The following is a 25423-nucleotide window of genomic DNA, read 5'->3' on the forward strand; positions in this document are numbered from 1 at the left end:
TGCCTTTAAATGATTGAAAACGGTTTTATAGAAAGTAATTTTGAAAAATAGTGATTTTTCAAGGTTAACTTACATTTTTATTAAGAATTAGTTTTCAAAATATTTTCTCTAAATGTCCTTTCAACATTTTATAACACTTCTCAAACAAGTCATTTGTGAGTAGCAATAACAATACATTAAAAAGAACTATAGAAAAGAAATACGAGTTTGAAAGGGACAATTGGGCTTTAGTCTTTAAGCCCAATAAGCTGCCTAATGCCCATTCGGTTGGAGTTGAATCCCACGGTGACCCAATTGGGCAGAAAGCCCAAACAACTGTCATATGGACCCAAGGTGAGATGATCTACACAATAGCAATGATGATTTAGGGCTTATTTAGTATCATATTTGAATTTTTTTTATCATTTCTTAAGAATTATTTTTAAAACAATTTTATTTAAAATTCAAAAACTTGTTTAGTATGTGATTTAAAAATTTTAAATCTTATAACTTAGAGAGAGAAAGAGGAGAGAGGCGGAAAGAAAGTAAGAGATGATTGGAGGAAAGAGAAAAAAGTGAGAGGATCGGAGGAGATAGAGAGGAAGAGGAGTGAGAGAAAGAACCGAGAGAATGAAGAGAGAGGATTGGAGGAGACGAAAAAGGGTCAAAAAAAAAAAAAAGGGGGAGAGAGAAAGAAGAAATGAGAGAGATAGATTTGGAGTGAGAGGGGGGGGGGGGAGGAAGAGAAAAGAAAGGAGTGAGTTTAAGTTTAAAAACTCTAAAAACTCACCTTTGGTTGAGTTAGTCTTAAATTCAGTTTTTAAAAATAGTCATACCAAACAAATTTTTTAAGCCTAAAACTTGAAAATTGTTTTTGAGTTTAAAAAGTTGGATTCAAGTAGAATATCAAACATGCTCTTAAATTCTTGTAATCTAGCAACACCCGTAGATTAACAAAGTCAACACCCATAAACTATTGGAGGTAGAGCTCCAATTTCATCTTCTTTTTTCCCTCGTTAAAAGGAAAAATGAATTTATGAGCTAATGAAAATAGATTAATGTTTTCTGTATTTTAATTCAAAGATAAAAGCTTGTATTGAGTTTATCAGATTATGTCTTTTTTAGGGCACCTCTCACAAAAATATGAAACCTCTATATATTTTATATCTCATCCAACTCTATGTAATCCCACTCGATATGAAAATTCCATAGTCAGATAGTCCTATATAATATTTTTTCGATTTTCACCTTGGTCCCTACCCAAGCTCTAGAAAGTCTAGTACAAATTTAGATAATCATGGCATTTTCTCATCAACTCCTTGAAAACGTCATATATTTCTTAGTTTCATGGTGCCTCTCTTCCAAAGAATAAAGTAAAAGTCAACAGCATAGAGTAAAGTGAGTTACGAAGTGCAAAGTTGAAGTAAATTATTTTTTGATAACAGTATTGAGTGAGAAGAATCAATGAACACCATTGATGAACACAGAGAAAGGATTGAAAAGAAATAGAGAAAATGCTAGAGAGAAGTTTAGAGAGAGAACAACAAAACTGAGGGGTTTTTCATTAAAATGCACATAGTGCTAAACCAACAGTACATATAGAACAATCCTAACTAACTTGCCTATGTGGCTTATCCAATACAACCATATCTACTGTTGTTGACACCTGTTATTATTTTTTAAGTTTCAATTGGCAAATTAGAGCAAATATTGAATTTTAGAGCATAAATCGATAATTAAGGCAAGATTATGATCTTCTCGTTTTCTTCGGTACAAGCAAATCAAAGAGCAACGCACTGCCCGTGGTCAACGAGATGGTTCGTGCAAACAAATGCACGAACTTTTGAACATCAAACGTTGAATCCACTCGACTTTCCAAAAGCCAGTTCATCCATAGCCATGATCCTTTCTCCAACTCCGAATTTTCGACCGTGCGGCCCTCCTTCGTTTCGCCGGAAATCTATCTCTCAGATGAAACATCCACAAAAGCAGAAAAGGACTCCGTAGGTCGTTTACAATGTGATTTCTTACAACAACAACATGCGATCAAGAACAGCTGTGGAACTTCTGAAGGCCACGAGTGATATCGAAACGCAGTTGGATAAGGTCAGTTTGCCATTTCTGCAAAGTGCTTTTGCTTTTGTGACATTGCAACACTTTGAAGCTCTATCCAGATGGTTTTCACTGCATTCTTCAAGGGGAGCCCGATGACAGAACTGTCCTTGATGACATTGTAACACGGTTTGATTCCCGGTGCTTAATTTTATTCGTCAGACATGAAGCGTTTATTAATTTTTGATCTCATTGATTGAATTACCATTCAGAAGCTGGATATGCCATGGACTATATATATATATATATATCCGGGTTTTGGTCTTTTAGAAGGATTGCATGTGGTTACATCCCAAGCTTTGATCAATTAGCTGATGATGTTATTGAACAGTATACACCAAGATTAAAGGTGTTACACTGATTAGCATCTTGATCATTAGATACTACAATCCTACATTATTATCTTTTAGCGTAATTAATTGAAAAAGGTCTTGCCTTGCATATTTCGACAGGAAATAAGTATTATCAGGGATCTTAGACTGATTAATTCTTCCTAAAATTATGAATGACATTAAGACCGGAGTTGAAAGGGTTTCCCCGCTTTATACTGGGGCAGTCCTTGCGTGGCGTGGTTACTCTCAAGGTGCACTTAAAGGAATCATATGCATGGGATGGAGTAGTTCTTGTGGCATCAATGTGTAAAGTAAGCCAGTTGTTGCTCCAGTATACACATTAGCCGCACTACAAACTAAGATTCATTCATTTCGATTTCAACTTTCTTTTATCATGAAGTTCTGTCGTACCTTGTAGCTCAATTGAATTTAAAGGCTTCCATGTAGAGAGCAAAAGGTTGAGTCTCGTTGTTAAGAATCATTGTTTTCCTTGTGATGACCTCATTAGGCTTTTATGCGAGACCTCGTTAGGAATTTACATGAATCCTCTGCTGATTTGCAGACATCGCACTGTCTTGACAAATCAAGAAAGCATCCATTCGATTATAGTTTGTGCAGAATTTTCTATAAGTTGATTCCCGAAGTTGCAAAACCAAATTTTACTTTGTCTAGAACATTGTTTTTCATTATGGAAAATTTTCTTACCTTGAGTTGCTGAAAGATTGCAGAGGACGTAACACCTCCAGCGGCCGTGCCGAAGATATTAACTCTCATGTCAAAAGTTATGCCGAAAGCAAAGCTTGTCCCACAGAATGAATTAGCGGAGCTGGCCTTCAGAGACCTTCGAAAAAGGGAAATGGTTCGTCCTTCATTTCGCCTATCCACCGTCCACGTGAATTCACTTGTATGAAAAATGTGATGGATACGGATTGGTGTAATATCAAAACATCCTTACCTGCATGCTTTCAGAGGATTCGAATTTTGGTATCCAATGGAAATAACCGAGTCAATGTTTGCTCATCCCTTATCAGGCAGTCTACAATGTGATATGTTACAACGACAACGTGTGGTTAAAAACTGCTGTGGAACCGCTACAGGCTACTTACGTTATCGAGATGCAACTGGAGAAGGTCAGGTTCAGTTGTATTTTGTGTCGGATGTGCATCCATTCTTACGTTTGCTGCTTCATGAGTTTGTTGTTATGTCACGGACTAACAAAATTGGAGATATCTCAGGTTTCAGCGCCGCTCCTAGTTCTTCATGGAGCTGCAGAATAGGTGACTGATCCCCTGGTGAGCCAGTTTCTCTATGAGAAGACCTCTAGCATGGATAAAACCCTAAAACTCTACCCGGAAGTTTATCATTCCATTCTCGAAGGAGAACCAGACGACAGAATTTTACCGTCCTTAACGATATTATCACTTGACTCGATTCCCGGTGTTTGCCTACCTAGCTGTTCCCGTTGATTCTGTGTAATCTACCATTTGATCCATTGGTTTTGTTTTTCTTTTTACCATCTCTGGTCAAAAACTGCATATATGTTAGTTTATCTATATTTTAAACAATATGGGATTGTAAGTTCATTCGTTGTCTGCAACATGGTGATCACAGATTCGTCATACATGCAAGTTGTCTCAAATCGTTTGAAATAGAACAATGAGCGCTGTTGAATCTTACCATACCAACCTCTCATTATACCCGTCTAACGAACTGTGATCACTAGCCTCATCGCACGACATGCGAGGGGTATTTTTTTTATCACGCGTGCTCAGGTGTGTTCTTGATTTTCCTTTTGAAATTGGTTATTCACTTCATATCCCTTCAGAAATGTAGCTGTTGTTGCTGTAGTACTAAGTGACTTAAATCCATTACTTAGAGGTGTATATAAAAATAATAATGGTCAATGTATTTATTTCAGGGCCACACGCCTATTTTTTACATCTTTATTTTACGGGGGTTATACTAGATTAGTGATAAAAAATTAACAAGAATATATAGAAAATATAAGAGTTTGTGAATAACACCATCTTTATTTTGTTATCTTGATGACATTTTCCTAATCTTATCTTATTATAAACTAGCATTTGTCTACACAATTTTGTGTGTATGAACATATTTTTTTTAGAAAATTAGAAGGAGAGGGGGGGGGAGAGAACGTGGGGGAGTGTGAGGTTTTTATTTTTGTCTTTTTTATTTTTTTTTAAATATTGGAGGTATTTTAACATCACATATAGGTGAGACTTCAATAAAAAACAGTAAAATTTGGACATGTGAAATTGCATTATTACCAATCATTTTTTTTTTGTGTGATAGAAGACTAAGTAGTATTTTCACCCTCTTTTGATTGACAAAGAGGGTTTTATCAATTAATAAAGATTAGATTACGGGTAAAATTTAGAGATGATTGCTACAATTAAGTTTTTTTTTTAAAAGAAAATTAGTTTTCAATAAATAAAATAATTAAATAAAAATCAGCAAAAGAAACTGTACCATATTTTATGTTTTAGTTCGGTAGGGAACCACTGATCCAGAGCTCTGACCCAGAAGTTGAAGACATTGATTCTCTGCGATTATCCCTCAGAGACTCCAAAAATCGCAGTCTTACAGAGTTTATTAAGCGATCGGCATTCCACAAGGGGGCTCGTCGTCTTCGTTAGGCATCCATGTCTCTGTTAAACCAGCTCTTCAACCGAGGCGTTTTCGGCACAAAATGGTTGGTGAATCCCATCCTTTTATGTGTTTGTTTAAATTAGTCATATTAATCATCTGGTTCTCCTTGTTCTTTGCTTATCACGATTTAATTTCGTAACTAATTATCCAGAATTTTTTAGTTCTTTTGGTCAAATTTTAGTTTAATAATTGATCAATATGTCGTCGAAATTCTTGATTTTGTGAGGCACCCAATATTCAACAAAGCATATTACCATCTGGGTTTCTTTGATTATTTCATCAGTATACCTGTGGAAATACTTCGATCGGTTTTTTTTTTTTTTTTTTTTTTTTTTTTTTTTGCATTTCTTGGCTTTTGGCAATAAATGTTCATTGTTTTTAGTAAATTGGTTGTTTGTTAACTCTGCCGGGTGTAAAAATTTGGAGACTTGGAGTCAAATTTATAAACTTTTGCAATGCTGTTGTAATAAGGGGTCTAAATCCTTAACCTTGCCGGGTTTTTTTGTAGCAAAACATGTTTGAATTTGGGTATTTCACGCATCAAATTACTGCAAAACAAGAGAGATGTGCAGCTCAAAAATATGCGCAAGGAGATTGCACAGTTTTTGCAGGCTGGCCAAGAAGCAATAGCTCGAATTCGGGTACAACTTTCAAAATTGTACCGAAAAAATTTCGATGCCTATTTGATTGGAGTTTGTTGCATGTTTGAATTGTTACGGATAATTGTGGTGAACATTTGATAATGGTCAGGTGGAGCATGTTATACGAGAGCAAAACATTTGGGCTGCTTATGAGATATTGGAGCTGTTCTGTGAATTCGTCCTTGCACGGGTTCCCATTATTGAAAGTCAGAGGTAAATTCGTTAATTGCTGATAATAGTTTCGGCTTTAGATAACTTCTGATACTTAGCCTCTCTTGTTATATATGAACATGTAAAGACTTGGTGCATTACTTTAAATGTCTTTGGAGTCTGTCATTGTTGTTGGTTTTAAACAGTAGGACACGAAGACACGAAATACTAATGCAAGTTGGAATACTATGAGCATTGCGGTTTCCTTTAACCAGCAGGCATATTGGATCTGTGTTATTTTTGCGCATATTTATATCAATATATTTATTATCTAATTACAGGGAGTGCCCAACGGAATTACGAGAAGCTATATCGAGCATAATTTTTGCTGCTCCAAGATGCTCAGATGTTCCAGATTTAATGCAGATCACAAATTTGTTTACAGCAAAATATGGGAAGGAATTTGTATCAGCTGTGTCTGAGCTTCGTCCTGATTCCGGTGTCAACAGAACAGTTACGTGGTTTTATTGCATATGTAACTGTGAGTCTTTGAAGAACAGCATCATATTTGTAAAAAGAAACTGATACCACATTTTCAATTCGTTTTATATGATTTTGGCAGATAATTGAAAAGCTTTCAGTTAGTGGTCCCTCCGGAGAGGCAAGGCTTAAGGTATTGAAGGAAATTGCCAAAGAGTACAAGCTGAATTGGGATTCTTCTGACACTGAAGCGGAGTTCAGTAAAAAGCATGAAGATCTGCTGGTACTATTCCAACTTAAGTTCTTTTTCCTTATCCAAAGTGATCGGTTATAGCTTAATCTTCTGATGTTATTTGTGTCATTGAAACCATGATTAGGCACCTTGACATATATAGTTTAGCTTTGTAATCGTCAATGGATACAACTTCTCATGATACGTGAATTCCTTGTTGTGCTGCTTATGCTTTCAGTCACAAACATATTCATGATACAGGAATTTCTTGGTCTTAATTTGTGATCTTAGTTAACAATTACCCTTTTTATTATTCTATATGGGATTTAGTAGTTTGATAGGGAATTGGATTTTCAATTGGATACATTTCAAATAACATTTGAAATTGGACTCATATCATGAAACCATATATTATTAGGAGATATTTATTTTATTTACACTGATTACAAAAATTTTGGCCTTTTTCTCATTATTTGTAGGGTGGACCGAAGCACATAAGTGGTGCTGCTGCACCTTCTCAAGCTCCCGCAAAACAAATCACATTTAGTTCCCCGCCTGCTAATGGGGCACATTCTATTGTGCCTGCAGATATTAAACAAGAACCTCAATACCTTCATGCTCCAAGATCTTTAAGCAAGACACCATCGTTCACTAATGAGATTCAACCATCAGCGAATGATGATAAAGCAAGACCAGTTAGTGAAACCAAAGGGGAGACAAGACCACAATCGTCTGATATCCTCGAGAGAGCTCGAGCTGCCATTGCCTCTGCTGAGCATGCGTCTGCTGCTGCCCGTCAGGCTGCAGAGCTGGTTAAGTCCTTATAATGCTCAAGTGAATCATTTGGATACGTTACTAATTGCAAAGAAAGTGTCGAGGTTTTAACCGTACTCATGAATACGATTTGTATATTTGTATCTTGTGACCTGAAGAACTCAAATGTTTTTCTACATCATTCACCAATTGTTATTGTTGCAATCGCTTTTTCTACAATATATTTTCTATATCATTCCCAAGATTCTTAAGCCCTCAATGAGCCGTGAGCCATTAGTTGTGCTTGTGATTTGCATATTTTCATTCGTCAGATGGGAGTGCAAAGCCATCTGATTACATACCAGAATTAAGTCAGTTGTGTGGATTTTTCTTCTTTTTTTTTCGGAATGTTTGATTATATAGACTAATCACATTCAGATATTGTCCTTGATAATTATAATATAGACCTGGAATGCTGCAATGCACGCATCAAAATTTGGATCGAAAACGGGTGTTTGTAGCCCTCACTGAATGAGTAAACACAGAATTAATGTCTTCCAACAACACCGGATGCTATGTATTCGCTTGTTGTGCCAATAAGGTTCCTCTTTTCTTCTATTCATGTAGCTTTTTTAATAATACATATGCTCGGGCCTTTGCTTAGTTTAGGGTTTTAATAACGGAAAAAGAGATTGATGTGTGGTTGGACCGATGTTCGAAATATTTGTTTCACATGTAAAATATGAGAAATTCTAATCTAGTCAGGACTCAAAACATTATTTATTTTATCATGTAACATTTATATAATCTCTTTAAAGTAAACGTAGATGACTTATTACACTAGTAACTCGCCTGGTAGTTTACTTTATTTTTTCCGAAACTAGAACCGTATATATGTATGAGGAGAACGACGGTAACATGAAATTTGGAAACATTGATTGGTTGCAAAACAACCAGAAAAAAAAAAAAAAAGAAGATGAAAGCCAAACCCTAAACCGTACAAAAGGAAAAAAGGTTTGACATGGATGATCAGAACAAACCAAAACATTCTTGTTTGCTTTCCCAAAGAGTCCGATCCGATCTACAACGACACTGCTATTTATCTATAACAGCTGCTGCCACAGCCTGATGAACCTCGATCTGAGAACCCTAGTGCCCTAGCCTAGAGGCTAGACCTAATTATACAAGGCTGCACTATTGCATATATAATATAAATGTTATATATTTAACCTAGCTAGCAGCTAGGCTAATGATAAAGGTCACAGTACAGTGGTAAGGAGAGACAAAGTTTACATGACCTGATGGTGGGTATAGTTGTACAGGATAGAGATCCAGCCAGATCTTCCCCCACCAAGTCCTAAGAATCCGGACAATTGAATATTTGATCTAACGATTATAAATAGGAAGCCATTTGTAGCCGTTGGATCAAATTTCAAGGATCCGGATCTCCAGATCCTTAAGATTTGGTGGGTAAGATCCGGTTGGGATCTCTGTTTATATATCATACATATATATATATATATATCATAGATAGAGAGTCAAGCTTCTCTCATGCAAGGACTAGAATTCTCTCCCTTCCTCTTTCTATCTCCTTCCCTCTTCTCACATTCTCTATTTTGTCTTTGTCTTTCTATATAAAATTAATATAAGATGTTAATATGGTTTAACCGTGACCGTTCAAATAGAATGAGAGGAAAAAAGAGGAGAAAAAAAAAGGGAGAGAATTCTACTCATGCAAACACAAAACCCACGTCGATTTCTCAAAAGACAACAGTACTCTTTAATTAAGTACTCATGCATGAAACTTCAGCAAACACTTCTGAAGGGCACACATACAACAATTAGCCGTACGTTTATATTCACTGTGTCTCTGTCTGCGTCGTGACAAAGATGTAACATTGTTGGGTTAGCATTTAGCAGCATGCATGAGAGAGAGAGAGAGAGAGACAGAGAGAGAGAGAGAGAGTTATAATTAGACAGCTATATATATGAGGTAATATATATCGGACCAAAAAAAGAACACCTGGTTTGAATCATAACATGCCATAAGAGGTGGTGGTGGTGCTCAACCAAGTGATCTTCAGCAACAACCCACATTGATATTGCGGAACTGAACAGTCGTTTTCGTCTTGAATTTCGTTTTAAAACCCTAATTCTCCATTGGTTGCTTGCTTTAGACCTCCCAGCTGTACCTTCCACTATGAATAATCATTGCATCCCCATGTGGGGATACACATATCCCCTTTAATGTATCTTGATCATATAAAATTAATAATCAAAGCCATTTAATTTATTAATCTTCATTTAAGATCATATGTACAAAAAAATAATTTAAATTGGAGATTTTTCAATCACCTAAATGTATCAAATAAATAAACGGTTCTATATGTTACTTAGTACTTCATTTGAAGGATATGGAAGTTAATAATTGATTTATTACTTAAACGTTGATAGACATGCTCATTTCTATGGATAACACATTATTTAGTTTACAAATTTAGTCCCTCTAGCATTACTCGGAAACTATCCATCTGAAACCTAAAAATCTCTCTTGGATGAGGCTGATTCATTTTCAAATAATTTTCTGCAATTTTAATATTTTTTCAGAAAAAAAATATGTTGGTTTGGCTGATTTATTTTTTTATGTTGATGGGCTGATTCATTATTCATTATATATTCATCTGAAAATGTTGGTGGAGATACAGATTAGAGAGAGAATAGAGACGAACGTGAAGAAAGAGAGCGTGGGGTTGAACAAAAATACATATTTATTTCTGCATTTAACAGATATTGAATAGAAACTTCATTTTTAAGATTTATTAACCGTCTTCATTACGAGAGTTTAAATCATAATTTTTCTACCGTACAGAGTATATTCTGAATACTCTATTACCAGAACCATTAACCAATTTGGCCAACTAAAAACTAAAGATGGTTCTAACTATAGTCCAAAGTGAGCTATAGCTACAACCAAACCAGAACTGCTTTGTTTGGTTACTTCTCAATCATCAAACACCTAGCCCTCGTTAGTCCACACGTACATATAGGCTAGGGGCCAGGATAGTTGTAAGTCGTACTTTTGCATGTGTAGTGTTTATCCATATATTTTAAATTTAGTTAGTTATAATATGAAGATATTTATGTGTATATATTTGTAGAGAAATACTGTATAACAAGATAATTTCATTAATGAAAAAAATTATTGAAATGAATCTACGTTTGTTGAAGATGAAATTTGTAAATAAAGCAAAGATGAGAAACTTTACTATTTGACTATATCCGCATTATATATGGATACTAATATTTCTTCTACATTGACTCGATTTAAGATAGTATCGGATTTAACCATTAATTGGCTTTTTCAATATAAAGTGAAGCGTTTAGATTTGGAAGATGGACATTGCGTTTGGTTCAAAAGACATGGTTTTCAGTATGTCTGGGGGGATGACGAAGGCAAGGCTAGTAACTGGAGTGAAGGGTGGTTAAATTAGGATCCATTCAGTTAATCGGGACTTTATTAACTGAGTAGGGAACTCCCCACTGATCGGTTTGAATTTCTTTTTTTAGGGATGAGCTCATTTTCCCTTGCAAATAACGTATATTAATCGTACAAATTTCAAAATTAGAATCATTTAATTTCTTAATTCTCATTTGAAGATCACCCATTCAAAATCATTTCAATCGGAGATCATTTAATTATTTAAATGTATAGAATAAACATGTTGGTTTAGTTTCCAAATTTAATCTCTCTAGCATTAGTTTGTTTTGATCGGTTGTTCGGAGGGTTCCTTGAGTCAGCTACAACATTTTTCTCACCGCGCTGCTTCTTCATCTTTTCCTACGAAAGATGGGAGTTTGCCATCCATTTTTAGAAAAGAAAAGGAACAATAGTTAGAAGACTATGAAGCTTCCTGCTAAGACTATGAAAGTAGGAGTTAAAAGAAGTAAAATGTTGCATTTTTTTTTTATGACTTCAGGAACTGTAATTCTTCATCCAGATCAGTAAAACAACAATTAAGCAAATAAATAAGAGAACCAATAGAATCCTCTATGCATATATCGAATGTTAATAATCTCCAACTATTTTTTATTTTTTACTGTTAAGATTTCAGAAACGTTCATTGACATTACACATATGAGAGCATGTTTATGTCCATTGCGGCTGACCTATATACAAAAACAATGATGAAATAACTTTTACGTACCCGAGCTTTTTCTACAGCAAATTGTACAAATGGGTCGGGCAGTGGCACCTCCTCTGTGGGTATACTGTTGCAATCCACGATTTATGGAATTGTACTCACAAATTTCCTGCCATACATGAGTACAATTGGATTAACAAAGAATGAACAGGGTCCTCATGAGAAATTAAAAACAAAGAAAATTTAAATTACAGCAGTACCTCTAGTACTATCATCATTTGAAAAGCTTGCATACGCATGTCCTATAGTTTCCTGTAGCTCCCAATTGAACGGGAAGATGTTCACATGTCACTATTTCATGTGATTATCTTAATTTGTAGATAGCTCTAACAAGTCAAATCAATTGCAGCTGTGTTGCCTTTTCTCCAACAAATAATGGAGCAAATGCCAAAAAGTATAAAAAGAGAAGAAAAAAAAAAAACAAGTAGCTAAATTTATCGTGAATAATCCAAGCAAGGCAATCCACCAAGTATTCTAAAATGTTTTTTGTACCGTTAATTAGGGATTTTTAAATGGATGTATATATAAATAAATAGGGAAAACTTGATATAAGTTCAATTTTTTTAACCAGTAGTAGGAACAGTCCAATATATTAAAATAAGTCCAATTCCTTAAATTTAATTATTTAATTATCAATAATTATCTATTCAATGATAAGATTTATTATAAAAATCAAAATTTTTCCTAATTATCTCTTTGATTATTTCTTTTTATTTTTATTTTTTGTTATTTTTGTTCTTCCTCCTGCTTTAAACCCCATTTATAGATTTTATTTTTAATTTTTATAATCAACCTATATCACATGTTAATTTATTTTTATGTATCTATATGACAAATTCTTTTTTATAATCAACGTGTCACAAATTCATATGTCTTGCTTATAGGTATATTATGTTTTTTCCTACCTTTTAGTTAGGTTTCATATCTTGCTTACAGGTATAATATATATTCATATATTTGTTACTTGAGTTAAGGTACAATGTTTTGTAGATAATTTATGTTAGTATATTAGTTTTTTTTTTGTTGTAAGATATTAATTAGATTTTTTGGAGTTGAAAAATGCATAATATTAGAAGATTTTAATTGATTTTTAATATTTAAAAAAAATATGAAATGAGTATAAAAGAAATAAAAACATGTAATTAAATAATTGGACTCACTCCTAAAAATCATCTATGGTTTTGGACCTAGATCTAAAAGCCCCATATAAATATTGATTGGAAATTCGGGTTACATTGATACTAAGTGAGAAAAAAAATCCATATTCTAACCAAATTACTGAATACGAGTTCAACCCAGCTAATCTGACCTATGAAAGGGAAAAAACGGGAAGAATTACATTAATCAACCTTGAAGATTAAACAGATGTTTTTATAATTTGGATGCAAAATTATACTTCTTTTTTCTTAATGTACACAAGACGACCGAATTGATTGAAGATCGAAACAAAAAGCGTAATAAATCAGCATCATGGAGAATGCAATTTGAGGAATGGATCACAGATCAAATGGAAAGGTGTAGATCAAACGGGTCACAGACTCACAAGCCTAACTCACGGCTACCGTAAAATGTGCATTTTTAGATGAATTCTATTGTTTACTATGTTTTATCATCATTCTAAGATTTTAGGACGTTTTCGGTATTTTTGCTATTTGTTTAATTCGTTTACTATTTGAACTCCTAGAAAGTGTAGAGCTTATAGTAAGAGGCATTATATATACCACCTATTAGGTTCTTTTACTTGTGCTTTCTGGATGTCATTCAATTAATACTTGCTTTCTGTCACAGCTGGTAGTATAAGAAAAACTATTTATTGTCCTGGAGATGGAGATTATGTATTGCTAGCTGTTGCTAGGTTTAGAATTGCCAAAAAAGAAAAAACAAGAGAAATTTCCAATGGTCCAATTGGTTTGCCTAGCTAGCTGCTACAGTCGCTTTCTTCTTTGTAAACAGTGATGGAAACCATTAATTCACGCACGTTGAATGGGCCGGGGCAGTGTCGAGTTAAAGTATTTTGGTACTTGAAAGAAAGAGAAAAAACCTTACTAGCTACTTTCTTTCCCTCACAGAGTACCAGAGTACACACAATACTCGCACGCACACACAGAGACGGAGATATCTCAGACCATATCAGATCATATGATCAGGAACTATTAGCAAACCAAATAAGTGAAAGAGATAATAAAGATACAGAAACTGATAGAGTCATGATGGATCAGTTAACTTATTAGCTATACCTATAGTCACAGAGATCAAATAATTCACTGTAAAAGCTGATAAAATTTTCAAAACAGCTTTAAACATTCTCTCAAAATTGTATGTATGTATGTATGTATATATGTATATTGCGTGCATAAGCAAAGCTGGTCTACTCTATCTCCGATTAGCCCGTCTACTATTACTGAGGCTATTTAGTAGTTTATGCATGCACGCACCACCTCTCTCTCATATTTTCAGTTCCAGCCTCTGATCTCTCTCTCGAGTATTAAGTTATACAATATTATTATTAGATTTATCAACTTATAGGAGTGTAGTTTCTTGTTGGAATGACTTTTAGGAGTGTAGTTTCTTGTTGGATACTTTGTCACTTTAGCTTCCGTATAAATTTTACAAAAACATGTGTAAGTTTTTGTTAACATGACGTTGTATATATCATTAACACAATACACCAAGTTAATGATACACCCGAGCCATGTAAAGTGCTTTCCTAATTATTGGCCTTCTCTGGTTATAAAATATCGTGGTAGTCCATGTGAAACATCCAATTATCGGTGATCCATCTCTCTCTCTCTGTGCCCGGATCTTTGTCAACCTATACAGTCTCGTACCTTTCTTCATTAGAGATATTCATCTCTTGGGGTCGCACCAATTTTGAGGAATAGACTCGCTGCATGCATACCACTAGGGGAACCCTAAACTCTGTTCATAGACTGCATTTATATATAGTACAGTTGATTGATCCTTTTTTTTTTTTGTGGGATCATTTGTCGTTTTTTGTTGATATCACTGCTGCTGCATATATAGCAGTTAGTTGTCAGTAAATTATTTAAAACAAATACCATATCCAATGAAAGATACCTACAAATTAGATAATCAAATGTTACTTAACTTTATATCTTTATTGTAACATTTAGGGTAGGGCGCCAGCCTCTACTTATGATCAGTAATTGAATGTGCTAGAACATCCAGTCTGACCTAGCTATAGCTCTGCTCTGGTTTGTGATTTGTTCTGCAAGTGAAGATTTTGAGGTGGTGAAATGTCTTTGAGAGGTTTCAAAAGTAAAGGAGAATACGTGGGGTCTCGTCGGGACAAAGTTCTAGCTTCGTCATGGCACTATCGGTAGTTATTCACTAATTAGCAAGTTAAGTTTCACCATGTTAACGAAGAAGCATATGAGTGTAGTCAAGTTTATTAAAACAATGTGTTCTCCCACCCAAGTTCGAATTAATCTCTATCATTTGTAAACTTTGAAAGAGAAATCCATGCTAAGGAAGATTGATAAATTACAATCAAACTAATTAATTAGGATCCAGAACCTTGCAATAGAAATAATATAACAAAAAGTAAATAACTAGAAGGATCTTCAGTTGTATAAATATGTGCTTGTGGGTCCACCTAGGTTTTAGCTGCTAACCAAATCAGGTTGAACACTAGCTTGCTAGCAGTACCCAGTATGGGCCTCAGATGTAGTTCCGATAGTTAACAATGTGATTTCTTATCTGCAAAAACAACTAGCGGTAGTGTAGATGGTTGCAGTCCAGCTTAACCTTTTACATAAACATAATATATTATATACATCTATTTATGTATATATGTATATAGATACGTCTGTGTGTGTGTGTGTGTGTGCAGGTTTAGTCTGCAACAAACTAGGGTTAGCTATATATATAGCTAGGGCTAGGGCTGCTCTTTTTGGTGTCTTCTATCTTCGACTATCTGTCTCTTATGTAGCTCCTGGTGCCCCACCCTCCTCCCTACCAAATTACCAATCTTCATCAGTCACTTCAAGTTGCACTTTTAAGCACCTGAACCCCTAATCGCCTTCAATCTTCAGCCTCAGCAGTTGGCCGAAAAATAGGTTGCTCTATCCACATATTTAAGCCAGCTGATTCTTCCTCCATACTCACACCATAGCTAGGGTTAGCGCTGCAGTAAAGTGTTCTGTGTTCTTCATGGCCCTGTGGCTTTCATTTAACGAGATTCTCAATCAATCCGGAATTTAAGAGACAATATGCACCCACCATGATTATTTAATTGGTTTCAGGTTCAAATTTTTTCTGAAGTCATCAGTCCATGTCTCAGATTGCACAAGTCTTATTTGTTTTTCTCTTAAAATCAATGTGATAACATTCTATATATTAGGTCAAAATTAAAGAATCCGCATTTTTATTTTATTTCAAAGTCGCTTATCCTACAAACATATAAATTATTGCGGACAAATATATATCTATCTATATATATAATTAGTAAATATTTCAACACAATGGTAGGGTAATGTTTTCACATGGGAAAAGTTATAATTTTCGAGAGAGAGCAGAGTGACTGTGGAAGAAATTTAAGTTTGAGTAGAAAGGTACTGTACTTGCGTTAGGATGCTTTGTATTATTGAATTTGAAAATGTGTGATATTTTCATACAGTAATTTATCCATGTAATGTGGAAAATAAGGTTAGATGGACTTTTATACTTGACAAGAAATGTTACAGTGGAATTTAATTGATCACCGTAAACAAATATAGAGGTGTCAATACATAGCTCCAGTGACCAAAAAATTATTGTGGAGTGGATTTGCACAGACAAACAAGAAGAGTAAATCCCTAAACAGCTTTCACATGAACAAAACTACAAACAACACCAATATAAATCTACTCCACAACACGATAGATGCAACGAATCCAAATTGGTGACAACACCGGTCATCGCTCTAAATAGCGAAGCCACATAAAATTATATCAAAAAGATTGTAATTGGTTATTTGTTTCATGAGAAAATTAAATATCTAGGAATTATACTGAAGTAAAAATATTCCGCCACAAAAGGACTTGGATCAAATCTAACGACTGTCAAAGAAAATTGGGAAGTCTTTGGATTGTGTATCTAAGGACGTAAGTGGTATAGTGTTCAATACTTGCCACGCCCATATTCTTCGCACTTTTTAGGGATTCTTTAGCTGATTCCTTTGTTCCCTTGCCCATAACCTTCCTGGTAGTGATGTTGTTCATTTTATGCATAGTAAGTATTTTCAACTATGACCATTTTTCTTAAGATATGTGTTAACACATGACTAATGTACCCAATATCGGGGAAATACCAATAAACAAGACTAATGTTCTCCGAGTTACATGCAATCAACGGATCATACATGGATATATGCTAACAGTGGGGATCTGGATTATGCTTTGGAGTTTGGAGGGGTATCGTTTAAGAGACAAGAAATGTGATTGTTTCTGGTGAGGGAAGTTGCAGCCAAAAACAAGGTGGAATTGCGAGTTTCTCAACAGGTCATATTGCCCCCTAGATTGCAAGCATGGTGTGACACTGTGACCACATATGACCCAGAAACCAGAAGACCCTAATTTTTGGGGTGGATCAGAGATTACACACTACACCAAGAAATCTAGAGAGAGAAACAGCCACCCTAATTTCCTTTGGTCAAATCGCTGAAACCATATAAATTAAATGCTCTAGGAAAAGGAAATGGAAGGAAGCAAAAGAAAAAGAAAGCTAAAGGAAAAGAAATTGATTGGCATGCAAAACGAACACGAAACGTTAAAAGGGGGTTGGCAACTTTCAGTTCAAATCTAACTTGTTGTCCCACAATCCATTTTTCTAGTTCCCCTTTTCAGACTTTTGGTGTGGAGTATACACACTCAGATTTTCAATGTTGAAATCCTTCAACAAGTTACAACAACATTTTCTTAATTTCCACTCGAAGCCAAAGTTGCTGAGGGTGTCGATGAGCTCAAAAGCTGTCCCAGTCCCCCCCCTGTAGAAAAATACCAAAAAACCTCTCACTCATCTCCTTCCTCTGTCTCATGACCCCATTTGTCAGCTTGTAAAGTCTCTCTCTTTCTCTCTGTCCGTTCTGGGTGGCGTGTCAAGGCAGAGACCCTAATAATAATGCTTCAGACTATCGCTCACTCAACAAAAAAACAAAAACCCAAAAAAAGAAGAGAAAAAAAGAAGTATTTTAATTAATATTAGAAGCCATGTTGAAATCGATTGATCGAAGGAGTCCCTGCGTAGCTCCTGCTCCAATTCAATCCTTCTTCCTGATTCACGTGCAGCGATCCGTCTCTACGACCACCACCACCACCACTACCTCCACCGCCTCCTGGTCCCACAGGCGCCCCAATGCAAGTGTAGTTGGTGGACTCCGCCGGTGCCACTCCGTAGTTTACATTTGGGTTGCCGTATGAAGGAGTGCCAGTAGTGTTGTTGCTAAGAACATGTCCAACGTAATAGTCATTGACTTGATGATGAGGGTAATGGGAAGAAGCAGGGAAGGACATGGGCCGCGACGGAGACGGATATAAGTAGGGTTGAGGAGGTTGTACTTGTACGCCTCCCTGCGGTGCCGGTACCGGTGGTGGCGGTATAAGGGTGTTTGATGAAGAACCAGAAAAAATTCTTGGTGGGAATCTGAGAGGTAAAGTTGGATCAACACCACCATTGTTGTTGCCTGCAGCAGCCGGATGATGATACCCTCCTTGGGGAATCGGATGGCAGCATCTATAATAATATCAAACCCAGCACACAAATCAAATCACACTGAATAAATTTGTATATAACCAACTATTTTATTTACTTTTATACAAAAACATATTTTATACCAAAATAATCTGACGAAGATTCGATCTTTAAGTGCGGAGGGAGAGGACACTGCCTTGCATTACCAACTAATTTGTTAAAAGAAAAAGGAAGAGAAATTAAAGCATAAAATTACATACCCTAGGTGAGGAGGAGGGGTGGCCAGGTTATCGTTATTGAAAACCAACTGACGAGCCCGGTTTAGTTGTTCTGTCTCCCTTTCTGATGACCATTCCAACACACAAATCAAATCACAAATTAATAAATATTATATATATAGCTACGAATCCAGAACCAAAAATAAATAAATAAATAATAAGCAGATGAACCTTAAATGACCAAGCAAGCATATCAGCAAAAGAAAACAAACGATCAAATCAAATCACAAACTTTCTTTTCCTCAAAGATAATGAAATGACCGAAGACACTTCATGGCTGGAATCTTTGATGTCAATATAAAATTTCAAGAAAATTAATGAAAAATACATAAAAATTTTAAGTTTTAACGATAAGGACAAAATAAAAGATAAAATGAATAGTACCAATATTGACTTTTTAATATAAAAATATAATTTTTCTTTAAAATAAATACTACCATAATCTTTGCGTTAAAATTCTCTAAAATTTATGCTTCGCTGAAAAGCTGCTTGTGAATTTCTAGTAAAAATTGAATTTATTAAGAGAAACGAGGAGAGGGTACCTTGACGGTGGCGGTTCATGTGTCCCCCGAGGGCCTGAGATTTGCAGAACTTGAGGGAGCAAAACCTACACTCGTAGACCTTCCCGCTCTCGTCTTTTCCATCTTTTGTACTGCTTTTCTTTTTTCTGTAGGTGCCTGCAACTATGTGAAACCCCCAATCAACAAACAAAACAAAAGCAACTTCGATAAGACACAACCTAATCAGCTCAAACCCTACCTAATTTATTAATTAACCAACAATCACCATGAATAAATTTTAAGCTCATCAATTAATTCAAGCCCATAATCTAGTTTTTTATTGGGGGGGGGGGGGTGCGGGACTTGAAGAGAGAAACAAAACAAGAAAAATGCACCCTTAGACAATAATACAAATTTAAGGGTTATTTGGTTTTGCCTTGGTTTAGTTTGGGGAATGGAAGTAGGATATCAGAAAATTGAATAGTACCGGAGGAGCTGTCGTCGGCAACTTGTTTGCCATCCCTGCCGAAATGATCCTCAGGCAAGTTGTTGAGGTCTAGTGGGTTTCCTTCGTCAGGTCGCCTGCAAATCCATAAATATATAAAAGATTCTTATAAAAAAAACCAATAATAGTACTGCTGTTTAACTTTAAAAATGATATATATACACACACAAAGTAGTAGTATAGAAAAAAGGGCAGGAGGAAAATTAAAGGGAAGGGGAAGAGAAGCAAGCAGCAGGTGAGAAAAGTGTGGGGGAAGACCTACATGGTACCGACAGAGAAAGACAGAAATGAAAATGTGAATGTGAGGCGAAGAAGTATATATATATATATATATCTCTCTCTCGCAGATGGGAAGACGGATAACTAAAGCTTTTAGAAAATTATAAGACTTTCAGTTTGAGACAGCAATATAGAGGCTAGTTGAGTGATGGTGGAAGAAAAAGAGCTTTGAAAGTTCTCTATCAGTTTCTCTGCCAAACCCCTTTGGACTCATCTATATCTTCTCTCTCTCTCTCTCTCTCGTAATAAAATTATAAAAAAAATGAAAGCACAAAGCTAGCTGAGACAGTAGTACTGGGTCTCGTGACTTAAAAAAGGAGGAGGTACTGTGGCGGAATGGAGATAGGAGAGAGGGCATTAGGCTTTAGGGTATCGTCTAAGTATCATTTGGTTAGGTTGAGACTTGAGAAGTGTTAAAGTCCCACGTCGGTGGTGGGAAAAGAAATCAAGGGGTTTAAATATGATTACCCCATTCTAACTAATACTGAGGTTTTTTGTGATAAAATCTCACACCTGATGGATTGGGCAAGTGGTAAAGTTAGGAACAGTATCGGTGTCGTTAGAGTGGGGTGGGCCTGGCAATCCAAAAATGCCAACATGGTATCAAAGCCCACGGTTGCGGGCCCGTGCAAGCCAACGAGCTTGTGAGCAAGCCAATGAGCTTGTCACCACCGGGAAGGAAACAAGTCTGAGCTCTTAATATAGAGACTACCGCTGAGTTACCTCTGAGTTTCAATTACCAATGTGGATCTCCACGTATGAACCACTAAATGAGGTTACAAGTCCGAACTCTTAATATAGAGACTACCGATGAGTTACCACCGTGAAGGAAATAAGTCTAAGCTCTTAATATAGAGACGACCGCTGAGTTTTAATTACCAATGTGGATCTCCACGTGTGAACCACTAAATGAGGTTACACATAAGGGGGAGTGTTAAAGTCCCACATCGATGGTGGGGGCCAAGCTTGTGTGCAAGCCAATGAGCTTGTCACCACCGGGAAGGAAACAAGTCGGAGCTCTTAATATAGAGACGACTGCTGAGTTCCAATTGAAAACAAGTGGGCCCAACGTGAGCCGACCTCTGAGTTTCAATTACCGATGTGGATCTCCACGTGTGAACCACTAAATGAGGTTACACGTAATGGGGAGTGTTAAAGTCCCACATCGGTGGTGGGAAAGGAAACCAAGGGGTTTAAATATGATTACCTCCACTCTAACTAATACTGAGGTCTTTTGTGGTAAAATCCCACACGAGCTTGTGTGCAAGCCAATGAGCTTGTCATCACCGGGAAGGAAACAAGTGGGAACTCTTAATATAGAGACAACAGCTGAGTTACCTCTGAGTTTTAATTACCAATGTGGATCTCCACGTGTGAACCACTAAATGAGGTTACACGTAAGGGGGAGTGTTAAAGTCCCACATCGATGGTGAGGGGCGAGCTTATGTGCAAGCTAATGAGCTTGTCACCACTGGGAAGGAAACAAGTCGGAGCTCTTAATATAGAGACGACCGCTGAGTTCCAATTGAAAACAAGTGGGCCCAACGTGAACCGACCTCTGAATTTCAATTATCGATGTGGATCTCCACGTGTGAACCACTAAATGAGGTTACACGTAATGGGGAGTGTTAAAGTCTCACATCGGTGGTGGGAAAGGAAACCAAGGGGTTTAAATATGATTACCCCCACTCTAACTAATACTGAGGTCTTTTGTGGTAAAACCCCACACGAGCTTGTGTGCAAGCCAATGAGCTTGTCACCACCAGGAAGGAAACAAGTGGGAGCTTTTAACATAGAGACGACCACTGAGTTACCTCTGAGTTTCAATTACAATGTGGATCTCCACGTGTGAACCACTAAATGAGGTTACACAGAAGGGGGAGTGTTAAAGTTCCACATCGATGGTGGGGGCCGAGCTTATGTGCAAGCCGATGAGCTTGTCACCACCGGGAAGGAAATAAGTCGGAGCTCTTAATATAGAGACGATCGCTGAGTTCTAATAACCGATGTGGATCTCCATGTGTGAACCACTAAATGAGGTTACATGTAAGGGAGAGTGTTAAAGTCCCACATCGGTGGTGGGAAAGGAAACCAAGGGGTTTAAACTGAGGTATTTTGTGGTAAAACCCCACACGAGCCTGTGTGCAAGCCAATGAGCTTGTCACCACCGTGAAGGAAACAAGTGGGAGCTCTTAATATAGAGACGACTGCTGAGTTCCAATTAAAAACAAGTGGGCCCAATGTGAGTTGACCTCTGAGTTTCAATTACCGATGTGGATCTCCACATGTGAACCACTAAATGAGGTTATACGTGAGGTGGAGTGTTAAAGTCCCACATCGATGGTGGGAAAGGAAACCAAGGGGTTTAAATATGATTACCCCACTCTAACTAATACCGAGGCATTTTGTGGTAAAATTCCACACCTGACAGATTGGGCAGGTGGTAAAGTTGGGAACAGTATTGGTGTTGTTAGAGTGAGGCCGAGGCATTTTGTGGTAAAATTCCACACCTGACAGATTGGGCAAGTGGTAAAGTTGGGAACAGTATTGGTGTCGTTAGAGTGAGGCTGGCCTGGCAATCCAAAAATTCCAACAAGAAGGACGAGGCTCTTAAGTTTTTCCTTCACTCTTAAATGTGCCCTTCTGCTATTTGTCTCTCCACATATTCCTTTGGTTTGTGTTTACAAACATACCTTAAACCTAATAAAAACATACCTAAACTTTAACACAAACATACTTGGTACTACAGTCTAGTGGTATTTCTTCACTTGTAAATGAAAGGTTATAGGTTTAATTCTCGCCGAAGGCGAATTTGAACCACATTATTGCTAGCTCATTGTGACGCTAAGCCTACCCTCTCCCCATTAGTGTAGATAATATCATGTGTTCAAAAAATAAAAAGAAAATAAATAAACCAACTCAATTGTATAATAGAATTTTATTAAATTAATTAAAAAATTACACCTAGCCTAGCCAAGAGGGTTATAAATCTAAAATATTCACTAATCTATGCTATAATAGGCTTTCTATAGTACACATTTAGGAGAGTCTTTTTGTGTGCTCGGAACATGAAGTAGTTGCCACATATTATCATGATTGGTGGAATTTTTTTTTTCAAGTGTCTTCCCAATTGTATAATTACATGTGGTGTCTCACCCTATGTTCCGTGTACATTGAAAAATCTCTCTTTATTTAGATACAATGGTAGTCGAATTTTTCTACAAATGGTAGACTTCGAGGCCCGTTCAGTTTTCATTTTTAAAACTTGAAAACAATTATCAATACATGTTTTTTTTTTTTTTTTTTTTTTTTTTTTTTTTTGGAAAGCTAAAAAACAGTTATAAAACAAGTTTTCAATTAATAAAAATGTATAATATATACATAAACTAAAAATTAAAAATGAAATCTTTATCAAATGTTCGCTTAATTTATGAGTGTTATGCATATGTCATTTATTTTTCAAAGTTTAAAACTTTTTAATTTCTATTATCTTGTCCTTATATAACGAATGATATTCCTCTAGATCTACAAGACCAAGATCATTTTACTTTATTTACCAACAAAAACATAGAAGACCATTTAACCTAATATAATCATAAATTTGCAATTATTGTTATTTTACCATATACTCACTGCAGATCAAATAGTTAAGCAAGCTAGCCTACAAGTGCACATCTTCTACTTACATAAGTACCTGATCAGCAGAATGTTCGTCATATGTATCAGTTAATTAATTAACATGAAGAGCATCATAGAGATTATATGGTCCACTTGTAGCTAATTAAATCCCTTTCCTGGGGGCATATATATGTATATATCTTTGTACTGCGATGGATCATGGAAGTGTTACTTTCAGTGTCTGATTAATGTCAGTATTTTTATGATCCAAGTAGGGATGGGCACAACTCCACCCAATGTCTTGTTTTATTCTTTAAAAGTATCTAGTTTGGTTGATCATCTTCTTTTTCGAGCAACGTGGAAACACAAAAGAAACTAAAGCTGGTAATGTTCATACAATTTAGACAAATGATCTACTTAAAGCCTAACTAAAACTGAACGAGATCCACTTAGACTTAATTACGTGCATGCAGTCTAACAAACTAAACGATGATCACAAGAAGATGAGCTTAATGACAATGTATAATCTAATTAATCAAGTTTTAACCTTTTTAACGAAAGTAGGATAGTGATTTTAGTACTGATTTTTCGAAACTTCCTCCAGCCCCCGTGCAAGCGAATGCATATAAAAGTAAAAATAATTTGAACTGCCGATAGCTAAAAGAGAAGTATGAAGATCGTTGCCCTTAACCAGTTTATTATCATCTAACGATGAAAGTTTTAGAGAAATGAAATTAAATTGGATCCACTTGCATGCATGCAGTGTAATTATTGAAACGATTACAAAATAATCCGTGATATTCCAAGTGTAGAAAAAATTATAAATTATATGACGGAGAGTGTAGATAGCTAAAGAGAAGTATGAAAACGGCCACCATAATATACCGATTTTAGTGTGTGTGTGTGTGTGTGTGTGTAATGAATTATATGTATGTATATTATGGGTTACATATATACATACATATATACTCAGGTGGGTTCATGGAGCACACTAGGCCGTGTAGGTCTTGACTTGAGGGGGATCGATCATTTGGACTGGTAATACAAATTTGTAAAGTCCGGCCATGCAAGCATGCATCGGCCGTGCATCCAAATACTGCAAAATTATATCCATAATTACATAAGGTGGTCCTGCATGCACTCGCCGCTCTGCCAAACATCAAACATCCTCTTTCATTTTCTAAAAACCTAGGAAAATGGATATTCATCGTGATTTCCAGTCAAACATAGCCAAAGAATAGCAAATGCATCAACAAATTTCAGAAGGGGATATCTGCAACTCCTGCTTATTTGTCATGGCCATTTATTATAATTTTTTATATTCATTTTTGGGGCTGGTGGCCTGAATATAATGAATATTGACCATCAAAAACCAAATTATTAAATTGAAAAAACAAAATTTGGCACAAAAATAAAGGAAAGCAGTTTCTTTTAAAAAGTTAGGGAAACTGTGAAAGTCAACATTGAAAAGTGCTTTTGGGTTTAATTTTTGGGAGTGATATTCACATACTCCATTTTACTGCTCTCACATCATTCTAATTTTCGATCTTCAAATCAAATGAATTAATGAATATCAAATGATAGGAATTAACAAGAGATGTGAAAGAAGTAAAAAGGGATGTATAGATAACACATCTTTAATTTATTCGCTCTGATTTCTGGATGGTATCTCATCACACGGAGGCCCATACTGGCCCGTTGGATACTTCAAGCCCAATAAGTTAACTTTTGGTTATTCATATTAGGCCCAAATGGCCCATGAAACTTGATCTGTAAACAACATTCACACTTTAAACGGTGTTACAATTTGATACCTATATCCATTTGCATCTCCATTTTTTCAATCAAATAGTAACATGTGACGAGAACATTGTTCCCTTTAAAAGGTCATTCTCGTCATTTACTCGATTATAATCTCGATACAATAACTTATCGAGAAAATGAGAAAATTTGAGAGGTATGATATCCACACATCCCTTTTTACTTCTCTCATATCCTTTTG

General features: G+C 35.9%; 2 protein-coding genes and 1 pseudogene across 3 annotated transcripts; 2 read left to right on the forward strand and 1 right to left on the reverse strand.

The window, feature by feature from the left end:
* The first annotated feature begins 2019 nt into the window (after positions 1-2019).
* On the forward strand, positions 2020-3936 carry LOC103947183 (annotated as a pseudogene).
* A 982-nt stretch (positions 3937-4918) lies between these two features.
* Positions 4919-7574, forward strand: LOC103947127 (IST1 homolog). The gene is made up of 6 exons (XM_009357983.3): positions 4919-5136; positions 5602-5734; positions 5844-5947; positions 6226-6397; positions 6507-6647; positions 7076-7574. The coding sequence occupies exons 1-6, from the start codon at positions 5087-5089 to the stop codon at positions 7421-7423; spliced, it is 948 nt and encodes a 315-aa protein (XP_009356258.1). The 5' UTR covers positions 4919-5086; the 3' UTR covers positions 7424-7574.
* A 9746-nt stretch (positions 7575-17320) lies between these two features.
* On the reverse strand, positions 17321-20036 carry LOC103947184 (zinc finger protein JAGGED). Of its 2 annotated transcripts, none has more exons than XM_048572189.1 (5): positions 19787-20036; positions 19507-19601; positions 19062-19202; positions 18502-18583; positions 17321-18283 (listed from the first exon to the last, which is right to left on the reverse strand). In XM_048572189.1, coding segments are annotated over exons 1-5 (852 nt in total). In that variant the 5' UTR covers positions 19789-20036; the 3' UTR covers positions 17321-17751. The 2 variants fall into 2 exon arrangements, with proteins under 2 accessions (XP_048428146.1, XP_048428147.1); XM_048572190.1 differs by having other exon boundaries at positions 19062-19196; positions 19787-20034.
* Positions 20037-25423: the final 5387 nt, after the last annotated feature.

Source organism: the organism of the source record quoted next, unplaced genomic scaffold (genome assembly GCF_019419815.1).
Source record: "Pyrus x bretschneideri cultivar Hongxiangsu unplaced genomic scaffold, Pyrus_bretschneideri_v1 Contig6, whole genome shotgun sequence".
Taxonomy (NCBI): domain Eukaryota; kingdom Viridiplantae; phylum Streptophyta; class Magnoliopsida; order Rosales; family Rosaceae; genus Pyrus; species Pyrus x bretschneideri.